General features: G+C 37.7%; 1 protein-coding gene across 1 annotated transcript in view; it reads left to right on the top strand.

Annotated features, from left to right (window-relative positions):
- Positions 1–12043, top strand: part of TMEM45A (transmembrane protein 45A) — a 111834-nt gene extending 99791 nt beyond the window's left edge. The window contains exons 5-6 of the mRNA XM_004606747.2: positions 7134–7279; positions 11950–12043. Coding sequence (XP_004606804.1) covers positions 7134–7279; positions 11950–12043 — 240 coding nt within the window. The remainder of the gene's footprint in view (positions 1–7133; positions 7280–11949) is intronic.
- The last annotated feature ends 721 nt before the right edge of the window (positions 12044–12764 follow it).

The raw sequence follows: 12764 nt of genomic DNA, 5'->3' as shown, positions 1-12764 counted from the left end.
TTAGCGATGTAGAGCACTTTTTCATGTGCTTTTGGCCATTCATATCTCTTCCTTGGGAAAGTTTCTGTTCATTTCTTCGCCCCAGTTTCTGATGGGGGCAGATTGGTTCTTTCCTGGGGCTTTGAGAAAGCTATTTTCTTTCCTGTTGCCAATAATTCTGTTTTCAAGGAGACCTCCCGAAGTGCCAATGATTACCCAAGCCACGCTTGTGGATCTTGGAGGCCGCCAGGGCAGCACCCAGTGATGCTCTGGGGACCAGGATGCTGAGATTGAACTGAAATTGGTAGCAAGTAACTCATATTCCTTAAACCCTGTATGATCTTATCTATTGCTGATCATTTTTAGCATCCCGTCACCTTCTAAAGAGTTTTGTGAGAGTAGAGCATCAGTAGCAGATTCTCATGGTCCTCAAAAATCATGGCACCCAGAGTTGAATATTGGCGACATGACTTAAATTCCCTTTTTGTGATTTCCAAACATTAAGTATATATGAAAAACTACACTATGCTTCTTTCTTCCATGGGCTTCAGGGACATGAACTCTGTGTTTACTTTGTGTGCTCCTAACTTTGTATAAACATGGTACTGCAAAAATATTGATATGTCCAAGTAGTTGGAAAACTAGTTGCATGGCATTCTCCAACAGTTTCTGTCTACAGTAGATTCAGATCTTTAATTTGATGACTGGTGCCTCGGGCCACTGGTATTCATGCCTCATCCCTTTAGAATGTAACCTGATGTGGAAAGCTCACCTCTTAGAGGGTGAGGTGCTGAAACAATGATGCAAAAGTGTTTGCAATTAGTTGGGGATGTAAGAGTAGGGTCATACATTACCTAAAGTTCTTATATCCAAAATATAGATAACAATGTAGTCTGTCTCCTCAGATGTAGAAAAGATCAAGAAGATTTATAAAGTGCCTTGCTAGTTTCAACTAATATGACACTGTGGAAAAATATATGATATGACATTGGTTGATAAATGAATGCATAGTGACAATACAAACATTGAAAACCAGTGGGTGACCTGAATGATGAACTTATGGGGAGTGTATGTTCCCTGTTCATATTTGTCACATAGGAACACAGGTTTACGATTAAACCAGATATTTCTATGTTTGCAAATAAGCTGATACTGTAAACTTTTATGTGATGCCCCCTAAGTTTTTGAATGGGGAATTGAATAAAATTATTTTTAAAAGTAGACATGCTATGGGTTGGAGTGGTAGCACAGTGGGTAGGGCGTTTGCCTTGCACGTGGCTGACCTGGGTTCGATTCTTCCGTCCCTTTCGGAGAACCCGGCAAGTTACCAAGAGTATCCTGCCTGCATGGCAGAGCCTGGCAAATTACCCATGGCGTATTCGATATACCAAAAACAGTAACAACAAGTCTTACAATGGAGACGTTACTGGTGCCCACTCGAGCAAATCGATGAACAATAGGATGACAGCGCTACAGTGCTACAGACATGCTATCATGCTGAGTGAAATAAGTCAGAGGGAGAGGGACAGACACAAAATGATTGCACTCATTTCCAAATATTTTTAAAAATGTGAATAATAGCCAAAGACAGTGGAAACAAGGCCAGAAAAACTGTTCTGTGGTAGGCAACATGCCACCAAGGGGGAGGAGAGAGTGTAGTTAGAACAGGGAAGGGACCACAATGACAATGATAGTTAGAAATGGTCACTCTGGACCCAAATTGAGTGCTGAAAGGAGATAAAGTGATATGCATGATACCCTCTCAGTGACAGATTTGCATATCACAGTGCCTAAAAGGAAAATGTGTGTGTGTGTGTGTGAGAGAGAGAGAGAGAGAGAGAGAGAGAGAGAGAGAGAGAGAGAACTGGTGGGGGGCCAAAAAGGGGGACAGAAAACACGTACCAGTGAAGGGATGGGTATTATAACATTGTATAACTGAAGCCCAATCATGAATAAACTTGTAACTATATATCTCACAGTGATTCAATAGAAAGTTAAAAGAAAACATGAAAAAAATAATCTCCAGCCATGCTAGATAAAGTATGTCTGTGAATTAGATATGGCTCAAGGACAAACGTCTTTAATCCGTGTTTTAAGAACAGTCTAGTTCCAAGCCTGTGTGGGACTCATTTCTGTCTCAGTAGGAACTATTCCATCAGCATCAGGATGATTCAAACAGATCTTGTGTCACGCCACTGCTTTCAAATTTCTCTATGGAGAAAGGGGTAAATAATTGATGGGCAGAAATATCCGATAGAAAAAGGAGCATACAGATATTTTGGAGTCATACAATCCTGGTTTGAAACTTTTCTTTTGTTATTAAACTGTTTCACTTTATCAAGGTAGTTACCAAAGTCTCCGAATTCCAGTTTTATCATCTGATGGGAATAATATCCTCTTCTTGGGATTATTGTTGGAACAGAAGAATATTGTGAAGTTCATGTGCATGATATGTATCTGGGGTTAAAGTATATATCCCCCATGTAGCACAGATAGAAATTCTCTTCTCAAATAAAGGTAATTCTTTTTATTTTATTTTTTTGTTTTTTTGCTTTTTTGTTTTTTTCATTTTTTCTGCTTTTTGGGTCACACCAATGCTCAGGGGTTACTCCTGGCTTTGCACTCAGGAATCACTCCTGGAGGTGGTCAGGAGACCATATGGGATGCTGGGAATCAAACTTGGGTTGGCCATGTGCAAGGCAAATGCCCTACCCACTGTGTTATTGCTCCAGCCCAATTCTTTTTATTTTTAATTAATTTATTTTTTTAATTAGTGAGTCACCATGAGGGTACAGTTACAGATTTACACATTTTCGTGCTTGTGTTTCCCTTATACAATGTTTGAGAACCCATCCCTCCCACCATTGTCCATTGTCCACCACCAATGAACCGAGTATCCCTCCCACCCCCCAATCCCATCCCCCCACCTTACCCCCCCTCTGTGGCAGGGTTCCCTTATGTTCTCTCTCTTCTTTTGGGTGCTGTGGTTTGCAATATGGATATTGAGTGGCCATTGTGTTCAGTCTCTAGTCTACCTTAATAAAGGTAATTCCTTAAAAGGGGAACACATAATAAAAGCTTAGATCTTAGTTTTTTCTGAATTATTCAGATTATTTCAAATCCAACAGAAGGGAAGTCGGACTTCACTTTGTCACATAATAGATTCTCCTTCTTTCCTTCCCTGTCCCTGCTTCCCTGTAAGATTTCATTTATTAGTCATGTGGTGACAAAATTACCACAATTTTTTTTAAATCCCACAATATTTTCTCATCTGGATCATGAAGATACTACTCATTAGAATAATGTAATAATGCATCACTGAAAAGCCATTGTAAGGAAAACTCCTATAATGCTATAACATATAATTAGCCAATAGGTAGTAGACTTTGTGCAGTTATCCATCTAATTATTGCAGTTCGCATTCATTTAATTCTAGGGACTTATTTTCATCATCATTATATTTTTTATTTTGGGGATAAAATTTATATAGCATAGAATTAATCATTCTGGAGTATACAATAAGATGACATTTAATTATTCATCTATAACTTGTCAACTGTGCACCTCATATTAGTTCCTCCCCTTAATTCTAAAAATTATTTTTCATCACTTCAAAAGGAAATCTTGGACCCATTATATAGTCAATCCCCTTTCCCTGTACTTTGAGCCCCTTGTAACCATTAGTCTACTATTGGTTTCTATGACTCTACTATTCTGAATATTTCAAGTAAATAGTCATACAATATATAACATTTTGTGTCTGGCCTCCCTTCTGCTAGCATGATATTTAGCATCATGCAGAATGTATTTGTTTTTCATGAGTTCTGTGGTTGGAATATATTTTATTGTCTAGATATGCCACACTTTGCTTATTCATCATCAGTTGATGGACATTTCAGTTGTTTTCACTTTTGGCTGTTTTGAATTGCTGCAGTTCATATTTGTGTACAATGTATTTGTTTGAATAGTGTTTTAAGTTTTTTTTGGTAAATAAGAATGGATTTTCCAGGTTATGTGACAATTCTATGATTCTGAGAGATTACCATATTATTTTTCATAGTGGTCATACCAACTTCTATGTCTACCAGCAATGTGTTAGGATTCTAATTTCCTCACATATTTAATAATTATTATTTAAATATTACCATTATTATCAGCCTCAAAGATGTGAAGTTATCGAATTGATTTGTATTCTCTAATAGCTAATCATGTGTTGATCATTTTTTCATAAGTTTATCGACCATCTGTATATTTTCTTGGGGGAAATGCATCTTCAAGTCTTGCCCTTTAAAACGTTTTCTGTGTTTTGTTGTTGAGTTTCAGTATTACTCTGTATAGTCTAAGTATTCCTTGTAAGATACATGAGTTTTGAATTTATTTATTTATTTATTTATTTATTTTGCTTTTTGGATCACACCCGGTGATGCACAGGGATTACTCCTGGCTCATGCACTCAGGAATTACCCCTGGTGGTGCTCAGGGAATCATATGGGATGCTGGAAATTGAACCTTAGTCAGCCGAGTGCGAGGCAAACGCCTTACCCCGCTGTGCTATCACTCCAGCCCAGTATTCTTAACCATGCTGTGGTTTGCCTTTTAAATTTTCTTGATAATACCTTTTGATGCACATTTTGTTAATTTTAATGAAGTACTATTTGTAAAAATTTCTGTGGTAAGTTAGTGTTCTTGGTATCATAGCTAATAAGTTATCACCAAATCCCAGGTCACAAAACTTGCCCCCTGAGTTTTTGTCTAAGAATTCTATTGTCTCAGTCCTCATTGTTAGGTCTTTAATTCATTTTAGGTTAATTCTTGTACATATGAAATGAAATTTATAATTTTACATGCAGAGTATCTAGTTGTCTCAATATCATTTGTTGAAGATACAATTTTTAGCGGGTAGGGCATTTGCCTTGCATGCAGCCGACCCGGGTACAATTCCTCCATCCTTCTCGAAGAGCCCGGCAAGCTACCAAGAGTATCCCACCCGCACGGCAGAGCCTGGCAAGCAACCCGTGGTGTATTCGATATACCAAAGACAGTAACACGTCTCACAATGGAGATGTTACTGGTACCCGCTTGAACAAATCAATGAACAACGGAACGACAGTGCTACAGTACTACAATTTTTCCCATAAAATGATCTTAATACTCTTGTAATCAGTTTTTCCACAGGTATATTTTTAGACTTAATTCTGTTTCATTGATTGATATGCTTATAACATAATAGGGATGATTTTGTTACTGTAGTTTTTTTAAAAATTTTTTATTAGTCAATCACCATGAGGTAAAGTTACAGTTATAAACTTTCATGCTTGTGTTCCAGTCACACAATGGTCGAGTACCCATCCCTCCACCTGTGCCCATTCTCCACCACCACCGATCCCAGTATCCCTCCCACCACCCCCATCCCATTTCCCCCCTCCCCTCTCCACTCCCCCCTCCGCATCTCTGTGGCAAGGCATTCCCTTTCGTTCCCTCTCTCCTTTTGGGTGTTGTGGTTTGCAATAGAGGTATTAAGTGGCCATTGTGTTTGGTCTATAGTCTACTTTCAGTCTGCATTTCCCATCCCGAGCAGGTTCTCCAAGCACCCTTTACTTGGTGGTCCCTTCTCTATCTGCATCTGCCATGTGAGGCTGGCTTCCAAGCCATGGCGCAAACCTCCTGGTACTTATCTCTACTATACTTGGGCGTTAGTCTCCCATTTTGTTACTTTATATTACACAGATGGTTACTGTAATTTTGAACTTTAAGTTAGTTTAGAAAACCAGAAAATTTAGTACTTTAACTTTATTTTCCTTTTTCATCATTGTGCATGTTAGGGTTCTGTGTACTATTTTGAGTCCATTGAAATTTCATATAAATTTTAGACCAATTCATAATTTCTGAAAAATGAGATTATGGGGATTTGGGTGGTGATTTAAGTGAAAAAAATTTTTTAATAGAAAGGTTTATTGGAAAGTAGAAGGGAAAGGAAAAGAAACTCCCCAAGGAGGAAGTTAGTATAGAATGAAGGTTTATTTCATTGAATCTTTGGGTGGTATTGCCATCTTAATAATATTAATCATGGACACAAACTGTTACAGTGCATGTATATAGAATTCATGTTAGAATTTCTCAGTGCATGTATATAGAAAGGAAAATACAACTGATTCTTATATTCTGCAAGCATGTTTGATTTATTTTTTAGCTAATAGTTTTGTTCTGTGTAATTTTAGCTCTGTGTTCTGAGTCATATACGGTGATGCTCAGGGACTTTTCCCAGCACTGTTCTTGGGGTCACTCTCAAAGTGATGCTCCAGATTGCTCTTAGAAGTGTTCGGGGTACTGTACAGTGCCAGGTGTGGGAACCTGTGGGCCTCCTATATGCAGAGCATGTAGACCAGCCTCTGAACTATCTCCCCAGTCTAACTATAATAGTTTCTTTTTAATTTGTTTTGGATTTCTCTTTTGATTTGTTTTGTTTTGTTTTGGTGGGGCCACATTCAGCAGTGCTCAGGGTCCCTCCTGGTGGTGCTTGAGGGATCATATGGGCTGTCAAGATCAAACCCAAGTTGGCCACATGTAAGGCAAACAAATGCCCTACTCAGTGTACTATTACTCTGACCCCGTAGTTTTTATTTTAAAACTTGGAGTTTCTATTTTTGATTATAACATCTAGAGCAATAGGAGGTTGAACTTCTTTCTTTGCAGTCTATATGCCCTTCATTTTTTTTTTTAGCTAATTGCTCTGAGAAGAATTTCTAGTGTAATGTATAACAAGTTTGAAATAATACACTTTTGTCTTCTTTCTAATATTAGAGGGAAATTTTACTGTTTATCACTGAATGTAATGTTATCCCTGAACACTTAGTTGTTTTAAGTCTTTTTGTGAATCTGCACAACTTAGAAACCCAACACATTTGAAAACGCTCTTATGCCCAGAGGTGATTGTCATTTATATTTTGAAAATTGACTTTTTGATGCACTTAAATACATGATCTGGTAAATATTGATTATAGTAATAAAACAGTAGCAAAACCTTTTGTCAGTGGCATCTAAGATAATGAACATTGTTCAGTTACCATCAATCTCAGAACTAAATATTTTGAAGTGTACCATCTTTGGGAATGTGTCTGGTTATTTTAATATGTGACTTTTCTTTTGTATTTTAGATTGGTTTTGTCCTTTATCCTCTCAGTGGAGGTCCTTCATGGGATCAAACAGACCATGACAACATTATGTTTCTCACCATATGCTTTTGTTGGCATTATGCATTATCGATTATCATTGTTGCTGTGAATTATGCCTTTGTCAATTGGTAAGTTGGTGATTTTTATTTGTGGGAATTTTTATTAGTATATTATCAATAAGACTCGATAGTATTGGTCTTAAAAATAAAGAGGGGGGGGAGATTTCATGCCTTAGCATTTCACAAGATAGGGTAATGAAGCAGAGGTTTATTGGCAAACACAGAAACACCAAATAAAAAACAAATGCTATTTTAAATTTAGAAGAGCTCTACAGCATCTCTGCAAACCTTTGACCCATATATCATCCTTCAACACACTCTTCTGTATTTCCAGGTTTTTTCTATTTCTTTTTCTGATTGGTTTTCCCCACACTCACTGTGAGCAGCCCTTTTACCCATTTGTACATCAATTATAATATCACTTTATTTTATTTTGCTTTGGGACCATATCCAGTAATCTGTGGAAGATAGTTTGGGCTCAGTTCTTGGGAGTTGATTCTTGCTGTGCTTAGGGACCTTTTGGTTCATGGATCAAATCTGAGCCTTTGCATGAAAAGCATGTACTCAGTCCATTGAACTAACTCATTGACTATTTATGTCATTTTTTAAACTAACATACAATATAACTAGCCCATTAAGGGTTTTGAGTACCTGATTAATTGGGCGTTCGATTTAATTATTCTAAAAGAATTTTAGTTGAACATTTATATGTTTTTATAGAGACCTTATACAAGTATTTGAGGAAGAATTGAATGGATTAATAAAAATACACATTTATAGCTCTACTAACCTATCTGGCATTGGGAAAATTAACCACATGCAGCCTCATATTTGTTTTCAAAATTAAAATCATAATTATCCCTAAATAAGGTCATACATTAAACTTCTTAGGCATATAATAGAATTCAGTAAAAATTATTCTTTTTCTTGTTCTCCTCCTACTTCTATGTCAAAATTCCTAAGGTGTATAGACCTATGGGGATAGACAGATAATGCTGAGTTCTTAATAAAGTATATCCTGATCTTAGTTCTCAGCACATATTTTATTACAGAAATGACATTATTTTCACTCTTTATTATTCCATGTCTTAGTCTGTTCTTGGTGACTAGTTCTGCAGATCCAAGACCAAAGACGATAGGGAACCTATAGACCTATACAGATAGTTTACAGTAATAAACGTAAATAGAACATAACACTGCTGGAGCTCAGAAGAAGCATTTACAATACTGACAGTTAAGCTCTAGCTGGAAGAATGAGTAGTACCAGAAGGGAAGTAAGCAGAGTTCCTTTCAAAGGTCACTTATAGGAAAGCACAGTTGTCCTGTATGATCCTAATTTCTAGGCAATCACCTCAAGTTTAATATTTTAGTTCTAATCTAATCTAAGTGTTCTGTGTCAGCCATGTTCTTACGGTGCCCATGAAATATGTGTGGTATTGAAATTGACATGTACCTGGTGTCACATTACATTTAATTCATTTCAGAGAGTCTCTGTAGGCATCACGGAGTACCGTCCTGTCAATACTACCAGGCTGGATAGTACACATCTATAGTTTCTATAAATTCTTAGAACTCTAGACCTGATGACATCTTAGTCTGCCAAAATTAGTTTCGTACTCTTATCTCCTAGGTCACCTCTCCTGTTCTGTGCTCTTTTCACTTCAACCTTCAAGTACTTTTAGGATGGGTCTCTGAGGGCGGGAAACCATTTCCTTGTCTAGATCCCAGATGTCTCTGCTAAGGCTTTGGGTCAATCCCAAATCCACTGTAATCTGCATTTGTTTCCTTCTGGAAGTCCTTTCAGTGCGTGATTTCTCTGTATCCTATTCTGTTCCTCCCAAGCATGTGCCTGAGCTTATTTTGAAGGTTGGCTCTGCCATTGAGTGAAACCTGGCTTCTTCCTCTGTTGTTCTAGGCTGACCTCTGGGTCTCATCTCCTTTGGGGCTGGGCAGCCTCCAGGATCCAGGCCAGCATTCAAGGAGCCTCTCAACCTCGTGTCAGCCCCCTCCCAGAGGCGAAGGAACACTACTGTCTTTTCCTGTTTCAAAAACCTTCAGACACCCAATAAGTCTCTTACTTACTCAGCGTACTCTAGAAAACAAAAACTGCATTCCTTCTTTTTTCAACTTCATTCCCCTCCTCACCTCCATGTCTTCCTCGAAACGTCTAACCCACGATTTCCCTTTACCTGGCATATGCACATTAAATTCTGCTCACCTGAAAAAACTTAAGTGCTTATTCTTCTCCTTCCTCACATCTTCTTTTAACAGCATTTTAGGCTCTAGCACATTTTAATAATTGTAATTTATTTTGTGATTTTGGGGTGAGCTCATGTTTTATCTGATAAGTAAGTGGTATTGCCTTGAGGAAAAGATCCTTCTTTTTTTATCAGTATTTGTTTATGATTTTTTTGGGAGGGCGCCTCCCCAGAAATGCTTGGTGACCACCAGGACTAAGACCCTATCGTGTTCAGGAAAACATTCAGTGCCAGGGCTTTACTCATGCCAGCCATACATACCAACATACCAGCTCTTTGAACAATATCCTTGCTTCTCTTTTCATTTTTTTCTCAGCTATTGGCACACAGTTAAGTTATTGAGTAAGTAGCTATTTATTTGTTTTTAAAACAGAAAATGCAGGGATTTATTTTAATATTTTCTATTTGTTTGAAATTATATTTTAGATGCTTATTTTGCTCTTATGTTACACTTGAAAGTAGATCTCTTGGGACCATATGGACTCTAGTGTTGTGCAGAATTATTTCAGAATCCCTTTTCGATGCGTAGAAAAATATTGCCTATTTTCAAGTTGGTTTTCTGAACAGCTATTCATAGGAGCCATTTTTTCCTCTTCTTCCTGTTGTGATGAGCAGTTGCACATTCTTGGCTACAGGCCTTGCCAACATCTTTAGTTGTGGTGCATGAAAACACCTGGATGTGATTGCACATCCTGTTGTGGTGCTGGGGTTTTAACCTGCAGTACTGCCAGCAGTGGACTCAGTATACACAGGCAGTACCAGGGATGGACTCAAAGTCTCACATTTCCAAGGAAGTACTTTTTGCCTATGAACCATTCCTGACCCACACATGAACCTTTTTGAAGAGCAAAATAGATGATCAAATTTTAAGCATATGGAAGTTTGACTTCTAGAAATTTGACTTCTGCATGTGCTCTGGCAGCACAAGAGTCTCGGCTCTGCTTTCTCTTTCCCATATTGATTAAAGAAGAAAACACAGAAACAGATGCCAGATACACCCGATCTTAGTTTTCAGGACTTATTTTATTCCAGAAATGACATTATTTTCACTTTCTCTTTATTATTCCATGTCTTAGTCTGTTCTCGCTGACTAGTTCTGCAGATCCAAGACCTAAGGCGATAGGGTACATATAGACCTATACAGACCTAAACCTGTAGGGTACATATAGACCTATACAGATACACTTACGGTGTCTGAATATGTTTCTGCTTGGTGGCTTATAGAAGCAATATATCCAAACCAAAGAGAAGTAATGGAAAGCAAATGGGAGTCACTAGACTGTGCTTAAATTAATTTATAATAGGTAACCAAGTTTTTAATTTATTTTCCATAAGCATCATTAGGAAAGACTAGTGAATTACTGAATTAATTCATTTTATTTTCATGCATTGAGATTTTGCATTATTGCAACAAATGTATGGACTTTAAAGAATGACAGGATCACTGTCCTAGACTTTACCTTATTCAGGACTATTACTGTAGCATGAAAACAGTGCTTTGAAAAGTTGAGGTTATCAGGAACAATGTCAAAGTCAATTAATATTGAAAGTAAATGATATATATTTTTTGCGGGGGTCACACAGAGCAGTGCTTAGGGATTGTTCCTGGCTCTGTAATCAGGGATCACTCCTAGAGGGGCCCAGGGACAGGGGCACCATATGTAGCACTGGGGATCAAACCCAGGTCAGTTTCATACAAGGTAAATATCCTTTCTTGTGTACTCTGTATCTGGCCCCAACAAAGCAAATGATTATGACTGTATTTCCTTGGATCTTGGTGAGTGAACTGATGCTATGATACTGCTCACATGGAGCATGGTGGAGAACTTAACGCTGAGTTGAAAGTGACTGAAGAATTGACCTTTATGGATAAGTGAGATGAACTCCTAGAATAATGTACTATAAGGCCTTTGACTTACAGTGTGTTGAGCCACTATTAAGTACCAGGCATTGTTTGAGACTGATTTGGATTAGGGCAGTAAATAATCGGAGGTGTCTGCTCTGATAAATCTTATAATCTAGTGGTATCCAGAAAACAAGTAAAGGTGTTGCATATTAAGCTGGACAGGTCAGATCACCTCTGAAAGAAGAAAGTAGAAAGTAAGGTAAGGATGTAGAGAGGATAAAGTTTTCACAAAAGAATGATTCTGATAAAAAAAATTTGGGTGATTAACCTTATTTGCATATTCTTATTGTATTTCTGGATGTTAACTGTAATTTGTTGTTATGGTTACCACAAAATGCCTTTACAAATAATCATGCCCAGGCAAAGCTTTACTTAGTTCTCATTACATCCTTTTTCCCCTCACATCAGTGAAGTGGAGAAAATGTTGATGATGTGCCCCAAGAAGCTTCACATCTTTCAGTGTCCAAATTAAATCTCATCTGCATATAAGATTTAGAATTTATTATGTGACAAATACATATTGCTCTGGGGTTTTACTTAACACTGTAACGTAAGATGCCTTTCATTCTCCTCAGGTTGGTTAAAACCCGACTTAAGAGATTCTGCCCCCCTGAAGTGGGACTCCTGAAAAATGCAGACCGAGAGCCAGAATCAGAAGAAGAGATGTGATTCTGATGAGCATCTAAGTCTCTCTGGATGAACTTTTCCTGTTTTTGCATTGTTTTGCTCATGGTTTTCTTCTTGACCTTTTACATGGAGAACAACTGACTGAGAACAGTTCTTGGTGTTCTGTTTGTACTTCCAGTTTCATTCAAGTATTTGTACTTAAATGTTTTATTTTTAGGTTTGAAGAGACTTTGGGTGATAAATTGATTTTGCACATCAGTTATGTTATTTGGGGCCTGAGTGACTCTTCCCAGAGCATCTAAGGTTTGATGTCTACAACATGCATTTATTTTATTGCCTTATAGATAGATATGCTCAAATTGCCTGGGCTGGCTATCATTTGAACTCTGTAAACATGGGATGACTCCTGTTGATCTTCTTGCTGCAGTGAGAAATAAATTAATGCATGAACCTTGATTCATGCACTGTAGATATTTGTTTTAGTTATTCAACAGCACCCCACTTTACAGGAAGAAATAGCTGTGTGACTCTGAAATTCCTTTCTCTGAAGCACCTGCGTTCTGTTTGGGAAAAGTAAGCTGAAAGTTGTCCTGAGTTGTGCACTCTTTTTTGGGGAAGATAAAAGGATGATTCCTTGGTTACATGAAACTGGGAAAGGAAGATTGTGAAGACACCATAGAATTGTCGAGAGCAGAGCTCCTCCGGTGCCATTTCCTCTACTCTAAGAGTTGAAAGATTGACAAGGGGAAAAAACTTGTGTAAT

The sequence above is a fragment of the Sorex araneus genome, chromosome 2 (genome assembly GCF_027595985.1).
Source record: "Sorex araneus isolate mSorAra2 chromosome 2, mSorAra2.pri, whole genome shotgun sequence".
NCBI lineage: Eukaryota > Metazoa > Chordata > Mammalia > Eulipotyphla > Soricidae > Sorex > Sorex araneus.
Note: the sequence above shows the minus strand (reverse complement) of the source record. Positions and strands in the feature narration are given on the sequence as shown.